This window comes from Myotis nattereri (assembly GCF_964212035.1).
Source record: "Myotis nattereri genome assembly, chromosome: 1".
Taxonomy (NCBI): Eukaryota; Metazoa; Chordata; class Mammalia; order Chiroptera; family Vespertilionidae; genus Myotis; species Myotis nattereri.
In genome coordinates, this window is record NC_138075.1 from 207,932,375 (window position 1) to 207,949,024 (window position 16,650).

Genomic DNA, 16,650 nt, shown 5'->3' on the forward strand with positions numbered 1-16,650 from the left:
AAATGGACAGTTCTAAGAAAGATCGAAACTAACGGCCTAATTTCTACCTAAAAGCACTAAATCCTATTTAGATACCGAGTCCACTCCACATCACATTGGGGATCCAGACTGTGTGTTTATCAGGAGAGCAGGTAGGATATAGGGCTAAGTATACATCAACACACAGACTTTGGCAGAGCTGGTGAACTCAGTTTCTTCATGACGACAAATACTACATGTCTTATGGACTTTATCTTTAGTAACGTTTGATCTGAATGTCCCTCTGAGGCTGAGTAGCTTCCCCAAAGCCCCGGAGCAGGAGGCAGAGTGGCCCTGGGACCCGGCCTCATGGGGTTACGAAGCTTGCAGCCAGGGATTACACATTTTCTCTGGGATTAGGCCTGGGTCAATTAGGGGCCGTACATGTTTTCTAGAATCTGGGGCAGCTATCTGAGCCTAGAGTATTCTTCACTGAAAGATTTCCAGTACAAATGTGATCTCTTTAATAGATACGGGGCCACTCAGATCTTTTTGCTCCCGTGATCGGCACTTACCAGTTTTTGGTCAAGTGTATCTTTCTAGAGGTTTGTCTGTTGCATCTAAGTAGTCAAGTTTATTGGCATAAAGTTGCTCTTCGCCCTACAGACACTGGTAAGTCAGTGCACACACCTCACGAGTGTGTTCCCCGACTCCCTGCATATATACACACTCTCCACCCCAACCCCGTTTCATTCTGGAGGAGAACCAGACTGAGCAGGGTCCTTCCTGTGCCCTGTGAGAAGTGCTGGTGGCAGGATCCAAAGCCCTCTGGCTTTAAACTGCTTTGGTTCTGAACACCAGGTCCTATTACTTTTAAAATGAGAATTACAGCCTGGACTGCTTGGCTCAGGGGTTGAACATCGAACTACGAACCAGGAGGTCACAGTTTGATTCCCAGTCAGGGCACATGCCCGGGTTGCGGGCTCGATCCCCAGTGTGGGCCGTGCAGGAGGCAGCCAATCAATGATTCTCTCTCACCATTGATGTTTCTCTCTCTCTCTCCCTCTCTCTTCTTCTCTGAAATCAATAAAAATATATTAAATAAAAATAAATAAATAAAATGGGAATTACAGCTACTTCACTGAGTAGCTCATGAGATGAAATAGACCAAGCATGCACAAAATGCCTGCTCACTCGCACGTGCGCCACAAATTATATTATCAAAACTATAGACAGTGAAAGGCACAGAATGTTGCTTTACAAACTAAGTGCTGATGATATAAAACAAAATATTTTCTTTTCCCGAGTTAGAAATTAAGCAAATGCTAACGCAGTAAATCTGGCTAACTAACGGGACCCTGGTGGCGGACCTTATTCCTCTGACGCATGGATTTGGTACCTAACCGGCCCAATTACCGCCACCCCGTACAAATACGACAAAAGAGGGCGCTGCAGAGGCCCACAGAGACCCCTGGTTCAGCCCCTCATTCATGGACACAGTCACTGGAGCTCAGAGCGATTAAGGGCTTGACAAGGTTACTGACTGGCTGGTGGGTAGCAAGTGGCTCAGGCCTAGCGCTCTCCTATTTTTTTACTATTTTTCAGCTAGTATCTCTATTCTTTTCCTTCTTACTCTGAGGAATTTGCAAGGTCCTGCTAAACAATTCCCTAGGTCTGTGGAGTTCAAATTTTTTTTTTTAAATGTCAACCCCAGATTTTTTTGTGGCTGTGAGGAAACACAGAAGGTATCATTAGCACTGAACTAACCCCCGTGGCAAATCGGGTCAGGCCTAACCTTGCCTAATGCAAGCAGCATAGTGCTGCCGGAGCCAACACACATTTACTTCCCTGGCCGTGAACTCTGCCTGGGAGCGTCTGGCTACACTGAAGAGCCCGGCAAGCAACACAAGAGACAGGCTCTGAGGTCAACAGGTTGGGAGCGTCTGGCCAGAAGATTCAGCTGGAAAGGCTTAATCCATTCATTCTGCTGTTGGCCAGGCAACACCCAGCTGTTGGCCCTGACACCACTGCTGCCTAAATTCAGTGGCCTCCAAAATCCCTGTCAACCGAGGCAGATGGTGCCGGCCTGTGACAAAAGTCAAGGTGCCAACACAAGACTTTTAGATATGAGACCAAACTGTTTGAAATAGTGAATAAGGGTCTACAGTCCCATGTCGGTGAGTTTCTGGGGCTGGGGAAACCAGGACTGCACGAGAGTCATCGAAACCACTTGCTATCATTTAACATGGACGTGTGAGCTCACTTGGACTTTGGACTAACGTTCAGATCGGATTTATGTCCCCTGCGTAGGGTGGGCTGTGGCTGCCCATTCCCAGTTCTGCGCCGTTAGCAACCGCTTCCACAGATAAAACACTCTTCCGACTGCCACCGCCTCCGGAAAGCTTAGAAAGGGAAGGCTAGGGGGCTGGGAGCCTCAGTAATTAAATGACCCCCGAGCTTGTGGAGATTTTGGAAAAACTGCACCCATTGTTTAATATTTTTACAACCAACATGTAACATTTGTTTAACCAGGGGAAAACCTTTTAAAAATATCTTCAATTACAACTCAATTAAAATTCCAAATTCGATGGGTCACTATGCAGATGTAATACCATTTTAATCTCAAACAAGAAATGCCGAACTATGAGAGTTGGTCCGACAAGCAGTAACGTGCTGACCAAGAGCTGGGCTTGCACTGAACCACGCCCTGCTGCCTGGCAGGAGGCTGCCTGCATCTTCATTTATAAGAGGGAGAATGGCCTTGCAGAGGGGCATGCGGGGGACTGCTGGGGATGCATTTTAGTCCCAACACCACTGAAAAAATAAGCTGTTTAACGGGGGGAATTACAATTCAGCTTCCCCCTGTCTACACTCTACAGCGAGTGAGGCAGGTTTCAATGACGTTGTTTGGTTCTTTCTCAGATGCAATGTTTCCAGAACCGTAATAATATTTGGACCATATATGCAAAAGCCAGGAACTAGGCTTAGCGGTAGGCAGGACCTCATACGTGTTTCTTTAGTATCTTTTCCAAAGAGCTTGCCAGTTGGCCTGAACCCGTGATCAATTTTAAGAGCCACTCCCAGCTGCAATTTAACTTTCCTTTGTAAAAGCAATTGGGGGGTGTGAGGGGGAGCAATAGAATGGCTGTCTCTCTAGCACACAGTACATTCCCTGATAAGTTCTTATCAAGTCTTGCTTCTGTATTTAATGACAAAACCCTGCCCCCTATCCCACCCCAACACAGCTTATTAAATATTTTTTGAGCAATTCACAATCAGGCTTTTACTGATGATGATTTCGCAGCAATATAGGTACTGTACATACTGATGCAATGCTTTCTAAATTATATTTAGCAAGCTTACTGTGCTTTCACCTCAAAGGTAAACACGTGTTGAACTTCACAGAACTGAAAAGAGAAATGAATCCCAGCAGTAAAAACGAAAGGCCACACGGGACTGAATGCTGCAGGTGAAATGAGGAAGCAGTGGAAAGGTGGTGGGTGGGGCCAGTGCACATATACAGCTGGCAGCAAGGTGTTCCAGGTGACCTCAGGAAATGTCCCAGCTCATTCTGGTCAGGCAAGTCGCCATTTACACAGTTTCACAGGAGCTCTGCATCTCTGGTACCCTGATCTCGTCAATGATAGTCATGATTCTTCCCATCATTCCCAGGCCAGCCAGCACCATTCCTGTTTCACAGGGGAGCCCTGATGTTCCGTGGCTGTCATTTGCACAGTCAACCAGGATAGGCACTAAGGTTTATGATCTATCTGATAAACACGACTGTCTTTCACTTTCAACAAAAATCTCAACCAACATGCTCAGGAACATGGGTGCTGTCACTCAACTGATGACACACTCAGTGATGCCATCCCCATCAAAGCTCCTTTAGATCACTGCTTTTAGAATGAATCGCCTTCATGGAGCTGGGAGAAGTCCTAGCACTGACAGCACCCTCACGGAACGGCCCATCTCACTCAGCTTCGATACTGAGTCTACGTCCACAAGCAGCCTCTTACAACGGTTGGGCCACTTTCATATCAAAAGGTCTTATTACTTCCTATTTCATTTCTTGTATTTGGTCAAAGATAATAGACTTATCTGGACTATGAACCATATTAATCAAATCCAGTGTCTTAATGACTTTCAGCTTCTTACAAACAGCAAGATCGTTATTAAAAGATGAAGATGGACAACCAGGGAGGAAGTTCAATGAAATGTAGAGCAGTCCCCCCTTATCCACAGGGGGTGGTGCCAAGACCTCCAGGGGATGCCTGAAACCACAGAGAGTACTGGACACCACAGACACTATGTTTTTCCTGTACAAACTCTCCTTCTCACTGCAAGGAAGCACTTTTGGGCTTCTCTTTGGCACATCCGAACTGCCAGGATCACCACTTGGTGCTTTGGGGCCATCATCAGGTGAAATAAGGGCGACCTGAACACAAGCACTGCGACACCGTGACGGTGGCTCTGATGACTAAAACCGCGACTGAATGGCTTATGGCAAGTAGTGTAGACAGCGAGGAAACTTTGGACAAAGGGATGATGGATGTCCGGGCAGGATGGAGTGGGACAAAGCTCAAGGTTTCATCACACTACTCAGAACAGCACACAATTTAAAACTTATGAACTGTTTATTTCTGGAATTTTCCATTTAATATTTCCAGACCACAGGTAACTGAAAACCACAGCTAAAGGGAGACCGCTGGACTCTAATTCCAAAACCTCCTTGGGAGTGACGGCCCGGCCGACTCCTGCCCCGGCTCCCTCTGAGGGTATGTCCAGAATCCCTCATCAAATTCCTCATTAGTTTATGGCCAGGCCGCTCTCTACACTCCAAGTCCCATGTTCTTTCCATTATACCATCCAGGGAACATAAACTCAGCTCTTAGCTACTTCGAAAATAATACTTATTGCTTCAAGTGACAGCATAGAAACAGGAAATGAACAAAACCTAAGCTTTCAAACTTCACGGCTTATTTGGATCCTGACATGCCCCTGGGCAGGTTGCTCAGCTTCTCTGGGCTTTACTTTCCTTTCTTCTTCCGAGTAATACCCTGGAGCCGTCCTCAGGACCGAGTGAGCCTGGCTACATAAACACCCTGATATCACACAGGTAGAGCTCGGCTAATGTTGACGTTTCAGGTTACACCTGCAGCTCACTAAACACGCACACAGAGTGAGGTTATGAAGTTAGTGATTATGTGGAATTAGTTCACATACAACATCGAGGCACAGACTCTGGCTGAGGGCAACACAGGGAAAGAGAGAACAAAACAAAACCCACTTTTAGGAGGTTAAAGCTTACATTTGCAGGTGGTCTCTCAGAAGTTCTAGCACTATGCTAAAAATGGCCATATAGGGATAACTAATACAGTGAGTGAGATCATTAGATCTCCAAAAAGTGGTGCTCATTTTACTGATTCACAGATATTTACGTCTATGTAATTGTACAGTCGTATGTGAAGTGCTGCACGTGGGCGTGTCTTGCTTCCTTTGAAAGGCAGCATGCTTACGTCTACTGCGATGTCACTTTCAAGCCGAGATAAGTTCTGATCACCAGGCCTGCCAGGTCTAAAGAATGGCAAACCAACCTTGGAGCTTCTGGTTTTCCTTCTCCATCCTGAGGAGGAGGATCTGCTGTAGAATCGCCTTGCGCCACAGTTCGCGAAGCTCGCGCGATGTCCTTCTCTTCTCCTCCGGGACAGGGCCGAAGGGCCCATCCTCACAGACGGGCTCTAACGGAGACCGCGGCGGAAGCTCTCCCAGCTCAGAATAATCTGGAGGGAAAAGGACATTTCAGAACGGTCATTTTTCAATAACAATTTATATTCAAACATGTTGCCAAATCGGAAAATTCTCCTCACCACGTGGTATTACCCAAACTGATGATTCATGTCTTAATATGCACTGTAATAAACTATGTTTGAACTACAGACATCTAACAACATGTAAATAGCAAGCAAACGTTGTAGAAGCTGAGGAAATGTTCAAAGACACCTACTTATTTAAGGTGCAATACACCTCCTGCTGAGTTAATGAGTACATTAGTAGTGAGAGCAAACATTCACCTGGTGCTCACGATGATGTATATTCATTTACTTAACACCCAACCACCCCAAGACATGGGTACTAGAACTATTCCGTCTTAAAGAAAGCAACCTGATACACAGGGAATTTAAGTCACTTTCCCAATGTCACACAGGTAGGAAGTAGTAGAGCCAGGACTGGAACCCAGTCTTGCTTTCATATGCATGCTCAACCACTCTGTTATAGGTATTTAGAAAGGTATTTGGAAAGAAGATTAAAACATATTTAACAGCAAATAATGACAGTGACCATTAACGAATCCTCTATCAAGTGCTGGGCACAGTATCAGGTGTGTTATGTACTCATTCAATCCCTCAATTCCAGAAGGCAGGCATTAGCACGAAGAGGAAACCAAGGCTCAGAGAAGCCAGGGGACTTGCCTGGGGCCATTCAGTGAATACGCAGGGGCATTGGGGCACCAACCTATGTCTGCCCAACGCAGAAGCCCATGCTTTCCGCTGGGTACCCACCGTTCCAATGTATCCTATGGAGTCAATTTTTAAATTTCCACTTATTAGCTGAAATCTCTTTACAGTTCATGAATCTGTACCTTTCTCAACTGCAGACTCTATGTTGCTGGTGCACAATGTTACCACTCACAAATACCAACAACACGCACGGAGAGCATCCCCTGCCAGCTTTGTAACTAGCTCTGAACCGCAGCACAAGTTCCTCTCCGAGTGGCCCCATCTGACACAAATCATCCTTGGGAACTTCTGTCTAAACTGAACCTAAACAACATCATGGTGTGAACACATGCCATGAAAGCCCTGAGCCTCACACCACCCGTAACGCAATGTACAATCTCTCCAGTGCAAGCTCCGAGGCAATTCCACATGAGCGACTCATTTCCAGAACAGTCGTCGGCATCGGCCGCTCGTTACCTTTATCTGAATTTGCGTTTATTTTCCTGCTATGAAATCAAACACAACTACAAAATGTTTAATTTCCTACAATAACTTGTCCATGTTAACTCCTCTTAAAATGACTGGATTAAAAAAATTATGATGGGGAGGGGATACTGTATGTGGTATAGGACTGTCTAACCACTATGCTGTACATCTGACACTAATGCAAAATAATATTGAGTGTAAACTATAACTGGAAAATAAAATTAAACAAAGAAAAATCAAATAAAAAATTATGAAAAGCCTTAAGAAATCTTAATGATCTCTGTAGCATTTAAATGCTTTTCATCACATTTCTATATATGCTTATTTCATTATGATCCTATTAAACAAGTGAGTAAATTAAAATTCTACTTCATTTAGAGGTAAGAAGTTATACACACAGTTCATGTACAGTACAGGAGGATGCTCAAATGTTAATGGCCAACATAAATGCAGGAATCAGAATTGTCTGTATATTATAACATGTGATAAGGCAGTACAGTTCAGTGACTAATAGGTCAGGTTCTGGAGCCAGGCTGCCTGGGTTTTAATCAAGAATCTGCCTTTACTGATTCTGTGACCTTTAGCAAATTGCTTAACTTCTTTGTGCCTCAGTTTCCCAATCTGTCAAGTGGGAATAACAGCACCTCCCTCATTGGCGGTGCTAGAGGGACCAAGTTACTACACATATTATAAACTACCTAAAACAGGATACGACACACAGTAAGAATATAGTAAACCTATTAGCTGTCTAGCCAGACAACTGGAAGCTCTAAGAAGACTCCACAAAGCCACCTTGTCAGGGAGGATTTGTCCCGCACCAAGCACGGGGCCTGGCACCCAGCAGGTACTTTATAAATAACTGATGAATAAAGGAAGGGACAAGCAGGTGCTGGGTTTGGGCATGCTTGTCATTCTTCTTTGTATTTCCTGTATTTTCTGAATGCATGACAATAAACAATTTTTATAATCAGAAAATTAAAGAAAAATAATGCTAAACTGTTCTGATTTAAGTCAAAGATTGAAAAATACAAAACCCCTGGAAGACAAATCAATCCACAAACACCAGGATGCACAGGTCACTGTGGAATATGATCAACTCTAATCCCTTTTTCAGAAGGAATCTGAGTCGTGTTCTTGTTTCATCCCACTCTGCAGCCTAAGTCTTCCATTTGAACCCTTTCCTTTTTTCCTCCTTTTACCATCTTGCTGCTGAAACTCTGCTGGACACTCAATAATGATTCCAGTTCTGCTTTACCTCATGTTGGAAGTATTTACACTCCCACTGGTTCACAAAAGAGTCTCGTTTCCAAAACAGTGTGACTCCCGGCTGATGACACAGGCACCGGGGCAGCGATTAGAGTAGCAGGTCAGCGCACTTTCACGTGTGTGTGTGTGTATGTGTGTGGGTGTGTGTGTATGACAGGCACGGGGCAGCAGTTAGAGTAGCAGGTCAGCACACTTTCACATACATGTGTGTGCATGTGTGTGTGTGTGTGTGTATGACAGGCACGGGGCAGCGGTTAGAGTAGCGGGTCAGCACACTTTCATGTGTGTGTGTGTGTTTGTGTGTGTGTCACACGCATCCGACAGTCAACAAAATAGTAGGTGAAGTTAACCTGACAATTCTTTGCCATTCTTTTTGTTTTTTTGTTAGACATTTTTTTCTTAATTTTATTTTCCAGTTACAGTTAACATTCAATATTATTTTGTATTGATTTCAGGTGTACAGCCTAGTGGTTAGACAATCACATACTTTACAAAGTGCTCCCCCCGATATTTCCAGTTCCCGCCTGGCACCATGCATAGTCATTACAACGTATTTCCTATGCTTACTTTACTTCCCCATGACTAGTTTGTAATGACTAGCTTGTGCTTTTTAATCCCTTCACCTTTTTCACTCAGTCCTTCACCTCCGCTCCTCCGGCAACCATCAGTCTGTTCTCTGTATCTATGAGTCTGTTTCAATTTTGTTTGTTTATTTTATTCACAAATAAGTGAAATCATATGGCATTCTATCCCATTCTTAAACCCTACTAATAAGACAAGGGCTCATCTCACCCGGTCTCCTTCCTCGACACTTATCTTCTCTGTCTACCGCAGCCTTTCTCCTGGGTGTCTTGAAAATTCCGGCTACATTCCTCTCAAATGGAGTGCAATGGACAGAGCAGGTGTAACTCAGGCCGGCTCATGGAGCTCGACGTCTAGGTGTTTAGGCTGTTTGGTCCATGTATTTCTGCCAACTGGGTCGCTGACAAGGACCACAGGCTATAGAAGCTTATGAAGCTCCAGCTTTTGCTGTTTTCTTATTCAGAGAAATCCCATCTGCCGAGGGTACAAGCATTGTTTGGTGATGACGATTGTGGGGTTTGAGGCATAAACTACCTCCCTAATGCTCTCTGCTCTTGCCTTCTTTTACTTATTGTCAGTCACAACTCAGTTTGCTGAGCTTTTACCACGTGATGAGTCCTTGACACAAATAAGTTTGTCTGATTCTCACACCACCTCATGAGAAAGGCGATGATAGCCCCAATTTACAGCCAAACCACCCAGGGGCCATGGGTTTATGTTAACTTTGCCAAGATCAGTGGTTGACAAACTGCGGCTTGCGAGCCACATGCGGCTCTTTGGCCCCTTGAGTGTGGCTCTTCCACAAAATACCGACTTCTGTGTATGGGCCACGAGGTTTCAATCGCACTGTACGTGCGTACCTGCACGTGGTATTTTGTGGAAGAGCCACACTCAATGGGGGCCAAAGAGCCACATGTGGCTCACGAGCCGCAGTTTGCCGACGACTGACCAAGGTCATACCACTAGTCAGAGTCAGAGTCGCAGTCACGGTGTCATTTCGTCCACAGTAAACAATGCGTGTCCAGTGCCTCCCTGCCTTCTGGGTGCACAGCATCCTGGGGGCATCCTGCTAAAACCCTGACTCTGATTCAGCGGGTCTGAGGGGAACCTGGGCATCTGGATTGCCATCAAGCTCCCAGGGGCGGCCGCACTGCGATTCTCCAAACACTCTGAACGGTGGGGCTCACACTACCTTTTCACGGTCCATGCTCTCCTGTGACCCTGTGTACTTACTAGCCTGTCAGCTCTTCATTTACTCTCACTGTTTCCACTAGGACACAGACCAAAAGCTGCTACTGTCAGCTGCCTGGCCATGTGTGAACGGAAGCCTTCACACATGGCCAGAGCTTGTCCTAACCTTGATCAGGGTACCAAGGCCAAGGGCAGGATGCAAAGGATTACAAGTGCTCATGCTAACTTCACCTCTGAATTACTCAATCACAGTGAGCCCACAGAAAAGATCGGCAAGTAAACCTCACCGTTGACAGCAGGGTTTCTCAGCCACGGCACTCCTCGTATTAGGGAGGGGTAATCCCATGGGGTGATGTTCCGGGCACTGTAGGATGGTTAGCAGCATCCTGGGCACTGCCCACTAGGTGCCAGTAGTACCCGCCCACCCCAGTAGTAACAATAAAAATGCCCAGATACTGCTAAATGCCCTCTGGGGAGGAAGAGGGGCAAGATCACCCCCAACGGGAATCCGATTCTGAACTTTAAAAATCTGCCACTTATTGTCGCCTAAACCCTGGGGAGAGGTACGAACGTACCTGCTTCGTCCACGTTTACTTTATGTGGTAACAATTACTGAAGTTACAGTTTATAATGAACAAGAATTTTTAAAAGTATGTTCTCTTTTGTTCATATTAAGAGTAGCCTAGTTACAGAATAGCTCAGTGACTTACAAGAGGGGGACAGTTACATATCTGTTTGTTCTAAATCTGACCTGGCTAATTCAATCCGAGAGGACAGTTACATATCTGTTTGTTCTAAATCTGACCTGGCTAATTCACTGTTTCCTTATCAGTGCAGAAAGATCAGGTCTGGGACAGGCGACAGCTCTGCTACCAGACCTCTCTCACGTGTCTGCACCCGTGTGCATGCGTTTGGGGTGCAGCTTTGTGAGGTGTGTACTCACGCACCCAGGCGCAACTGCTGGTTAGCTGTCATCTGAGCACCTTGTTCTGCTAGGAAACAGCATTACCGACGTGGACAACCTCGGCCACTGCCACCAGCATTCACAGACTCCTTTCATGCACCCGGATGGGAGGTGCTAGGTGGTCTGGAGAGGCTGCTCCGATGTTCCCACCATTCTCCAGAACAACACTGGGGGGCCGGGCTTCTTTCCTCGGCTGCCATTCTCGCTGGGAGCCTGGCGCCCAGAGGGAGGCTGCTGGGAAGGGCACGCTGAGTGCTGCAGAGGCGGCGCTGGCCCACTGGGCCGGTCCCTCTCTGCAAACAGGTACACCGTCTGGGCTCCGATCCCTCAGTGCAACATGTGAGGAATGACATTCACCTCCAGCTGCCCCAACCGTGGAGACCACAGGTGCGGACAGACATATTTATAAAGTCTGCAAAGCCACAAAACCAAGGGCTACACTAACATTAGCCTGGGGTTAGGTTTTACTATTCTGTCACCTCCTGCAATGACAAGACGCAGAACGCTTAAACTCCGTAGGCTTTCAGAAAGAGCAGCCCCCGATGGGTTCTCAGAGCTTTAAAACCAGCCATTCTTCAGGGGCCTGAGAGACCACTGCCTCCGCTGAAATCCCTGCTGGGACATTCTCCTCAGAGTCATAAAAACGATCCGTGCAGGTGTGTCAATGTTTCAGATGCCAAGTCGTTCTCCAACCCTGTGCTGCATCCACTCTCGCCCTGAACACAAACGCGAGGGGAGGAGTGTGACCTTGCGTTGTCGGTATGGATGTGCCACATGTACAACATCTAAATGGCAATAATTAAAATTCAAGGTATTATATAGGAAACTTAAGAAAATAATTGTTGCCTTCAATTTGGTGGTGCTGGTGGCACAATTTTAAATTTGTGGAATGGCATAATACATTTTTTGAGGTACCTATTATAGGATCTGCTAAAATTATTTATATTATTTCCACATTTAATAAAATGTTTATCTACGCTGGGTAGCTGTTAAGATAGTGATCAGTGCTGTGACCAGCAAGAGAGACTGGAACATGCATGTGGGCGCCTTCCCTATATTTTCATGAGACAGCGATACTCAGGTTTTTTTTGTTGTTTTATTTTGTTTGTTTGTTTGTTTTTAATATTTTTTTATTGGTTTCAGAGATGGAGGGAGAGGGAGGGAGAGAGGGAGATAAAGATAGAAATATCACTGATGAGAGAGAAACATCGATCGGCTGCCTCAAGCCCACCACCCAGGCATGTGCCCTTGACTGGAATCGAACCCAGGACCCCTCAGTCCCTAGGCCGATGCTCTACCCACTGAGCCAAACCGGCTAGTGCAATACCGAGTTTTTACCCGCAGTTACAGACATGACATGAAGTTGCTCTCACAGACATGAGAGTGAATCACAGGCTGAGTGCCCTGGAAGACAATGAAGAGACAGACCCTCACTCTCCAATACTCTGGCTTTTTCTGCTGCCCCACGATAGAGCATTTTATAACTCTCTCCGGGTCCCTCCTGAAAACCCTGATCTCCCGTGCCAGAAGAAGAGAAAATGTTTAAAATTCGCTATTCCATAACTCTGTTTTAACAACATGAATGGGTTTTTGGAAACGCGAGTTGAAACTGAGCATTGAATCTCTGGAGGAAAGCTAACGGCGACGGGACTAACATCTGCAGCATCTGCTGTTCCCCACAGCTGGAGGAAATTTCTTAAAAAAAACAAAGTAATGCGAACGTTAGATTTAAGAAAGGAACAGGCAGGCCTCTCTGGATGCCGCCACACTGTTTACAAAGCACGAGTAACTCACTGTGCCTCCACTCCAGCAGAGCCGAGACCCGGGAGCGGAGACGGCTGTTCTCCGCCGTGTCCCGTGCCTGGGAGTCAGCAGGTGCACAGGGAAGAGTCACCAACAAAGGGATCCATTAACCCAAGGTGGCTCTGAGGTCATGGCACAACCCGACCAGGACTTCTTTAAATGGTTTATGGAAAATCATCAAAGAACTTCATTATTTTCCTACAGTTATATTGTCCTGTATGATGGCCCAGCTATAGGAAAACAGCATTTTTAAAAAATATTCATTTGGTAAAAAAGAAATATTTTAAAGTTTTTGCCACCTGCTGCTAGAAGTGCAAATATGAATATGACACAGTCCCTGAAATGTCAACAGGGTGATATTCATTGCAGCATTGTTTATAATAGCCAAGATAAGGAAACAGCCTAACTGCCCATTGATGGGTAACTGGGTAAAGATGCCACACATACATACAACGGAATGCTACTCAGCCATAACAAAGGTGAGATGCTGCCATTTATGACAATGTGGATGATCCTGAGAGTATTATTTAAGTGAAATAAGTCAGATGGAAAATCATATGATTTTACTCATATGTGGGATATAGAACAGAAAGCAACAAATGAACAAACACCACAAACAAAATCAGAGACACAGGCAATAGTATGGTGGTCATTAGAGTGGAAAGGCATGGGGGGTGAAGTGGGTAAAGGGGATCAAATATATGGGAACAGAAGAAAATGAGACTTCGGCTGGTAAGCACACAATAGAGTACACAGATGTCAAATTATAATCTTGTACATCTGAAATTTATATGCTATTACTAACCAATGTTACCCCAATACATCTATGATAATAAAAGCGTAATATGCAAATCGACCGAACAGCTGAATAGCAGAATGACCATCCAGATGACCACGCTAAGACACGCACTGGTGCCAGGCCAGCCAAGGCAGGTGTGATGTGATTGGTCAGGGGCCTGCCATTGCCCCACGATCCCCCCCCAGAGGGAGGCCCAGGCCACCGGCCAGTGGGGCGATCAATCAGGGGAGCTCCGTTATCACCCCAAAGAGGGAGGCCCAGGCCACCCTCTGTAGGGTGATCGATAGGGGGACTCCGTGGAACTGGGGAATCAGGGGTGTGGGGCGACAGATGTGGGCAGTGCCAGGCCAAGGCGGTGCGGGCGGGGGGTGTGGGGGGCGGGGCCATGAGGCAGCTGGGGCTGCAAAGGCCCCAGCAGTTGGGGCTGCAAAGGTCTACCCTTACATGAATTTCATGCATCTGGCCTCTAGTTTAATAATAATTTAAAATTTTCAACAGGGTGATTGAGAGAAGCACATGACTGCGAGTGTTCTAGAAGTTCGGCAGAGAAAATGCATTGCTTTTTTATCAGGTCGAGAGCATAGGCCCTGGAGTCAGACGTCTGGGATCAAATCCCAGCTCCACCACTGATCTAGGTAGGTACTTAGCCTCAGACAGGTGGTCTCATCACTTTCCACCTGTTTTCTCATCTGCAAAATTTAGGTAACAGTGCCTACCTCTCAGGATCACTATGGGCACAAACTTAATGTTTAGGTAACTACATGGAAAAAACCAAGCCTGACACCTAGATGCATTCCAGAGGATGTCAACTACCCTCCTTCTCATTACCAGCATCAGCATCAGGGTTTTAGAAGCGGAGGTGGTCCCTGAAGAACGAGAATCAAGTTCAGATGGGGGAAATGACGGGGCCATTGTGGGTACATGGAGCAGCATAAACAAGGGTACAGGTGACTCCCAATGAACCACTCCGTAACCCATTTTGGCTAATGACCAGAAGACCAGACAGTGTGCATGTGGAAACAGCAGGCGAGAATGGCTGAGCCTCGATTGCAGAAGAGCACGCCTAACCCTGCCCGAGATGGGATGAATGGGAGGTGAGGTTCTGTGATGGGGAGGCCAACACACACATTTTAAAAAACAGGAGCAGCCAGGATATGCAGAAACTGGAAAGAGAAGCAAGAGCCCTGCAGATCTTTATCCCTGCGCCCTCCTCAATCAGTCATTCGGGAGAGTTTCCCAGGCTCCATGAAGACGACTTGGAGTCAGGAAGGCCGGACTCAGCTCAAAGGGGCAATGGAAAGGCAGCAAGGTGGTGGGGAGTCCAGGGAAGAGAACAGGACTGGAGAACAGGGGCAGCAGGTGCTCCGGGAGCTCTGGTCGGCCGGCCAGAACGGGGCTGTGAGAGCACAGGCCAGGCACCAAGAGCTTTGCTGTCCCCAGTGGAGGGGAGATGGTGGCTCTGAGAGTCGCGCCTACATAATCTTGAAAAGAACCAAGAAAATGCCGTAGACTAATGCATGTTTATTCAATGCACGGGTAAAATTAGCCTTTGCAATAAATGGCAGTTGTGTTTGCATCTGCAAGGGGAATGATACTGAACTTTCTGAGAAGGCAGAATGTCAGAGCTCTTGTTTCTTGTTTAGAAACAACAAAACTATAAAGAGGAGCAAATATTCAGCCTCAGTTGGAGTATAAAACGCTGATCTTTGCCATAGTGTGCTCGCTCCGGGCACACCGCTTATATAACACCGAATTTCACACTGGTCCTTGCAGCTTTATGGGAAACCTTAGGGGGCAGGGAGGGGAAGCACCACACAGAGGCCCTGGCTCCGTGCCAGCAGGACGTGTGAGCGGGTGTGTCCGGGACTCCCCTCCAGCACCCCCTTGCTCTCCTCCTGCCTTCTGGACTGTGGCGGGGTGGGGGTGGGGGGTGGGGGGGAATGGTCAGCATTTGAAGGAACACAGAAACTTAGGGCTGAAAGGGGCACTGGACGATGGCTGAGCTCCACCCCTCCTCCCTTCCCAGATGGAAACCCTGAGACTCAAAGAGGAACAAAGTCCTGTTTTTTGACACTTACTACGCGCCAGGCATGCTATACAAGCACCCATGGATTTCGTCCTCACAGCCGCCCGATGAGCGAGGACTGTTTTGATCCCTCAATGGTCAGGCCTGAGACCAGAGCTAATTAGTTGGTGGAGCCAGGACTGGAACTCAGGGGCCAGGCTGGCTCCTGCCAGGGCCTCCGGGTGATGGGAAGGAACCAGAGGGAAAGGAGGAGGCACCTAATCGCACCAGCACTGCCACTTTCTAACCAGGAAATAAGCAAGCGCCTGGCCTCATCAGTAACAGCGCCCACCGCCCACGGCCTGGCTGCAGGGATTAAATGAAAAACCCTCGAGAGCACTGAGATGGTGCTGAGTCTATTACCACCATTAACGTATGCTAACCCTGCCAAAGCTTTCCGTTGGGCAGGCATCTAACAAGTGGACTCAGGCTGGGATAAAAAAGAAAACTGGGGGAGACAGACACGTATTCTATGAAGAAAATCACAAGCTGTCCCAGGGGTTCCCTCCAACAATAGGAGGCCCCTGGTCACCGCCTTAGTGAGTCCGGGACCTGCGGTCACTAGGGGCGTGGAGGCACCGGAGCGGGCTGGCCGCTCCCACAATGGCTGGAATGCCCTTTTGGCCTTTCTTTGTCTGGCTGACTCCCTTCCTCCTCCTTCAAAGCTTAGCCCCAAGGTCACGCCCTCTGGGAAGGCTCCACCAGCCTCCCTGCTCAGCCAGGTCCTGCAGCCTCTCCTTTATGCTCCCCGATGCTCCCCGGCCCCAGGCAACCTCAGCCGAGCTCCATGGTTCTGAGAATGGCATCCGAGGGCTGACAATCACTCCCCTGAGCACAGATAATATACACAAGAGGCGCCCAGAGAAGCAGCCTGGAGCCTCTTGGAAAAGACAAAGTAGAAGGGAGAGAAGGAAGAGGCTGGGTCTGGAGTAGACAGAGGACAAGGAAACACATGCACAGAAGCAGAAAGAAGCAAACAAGGCCCTCGTGTGATTCCAGGCACAAGGGACTGGGGCGCAGCTCTTGTCGACAGATT

The 16,650-nt window shown here is 47.1% G+C and overlaps 1 protein-coding gene across 2 annotated transcripts in view; it reads right to left on the bottom strand.

The window, feature by feature from the left end:
- Positions 1-16,650, bottom strand: part of TBC1D1 (TBC1 domain family member 1) — a 203,138-nt gene that overhangs the window by 31,113 nt on the left and 155,375 nt on the right. For both annotated transcript variants that reach the window (XM_081097673.1, XM_081097672.1), the window contains one exon: positions 5,556-5,741. In XM_081097673.1, the coding sequence (XP_080953799.1) occupies positions 5,556-5,741 (186 nt within the window). The remainder of the gene's footprint in view (positions 1-5,555; positions 5,742-16,650) is intronic.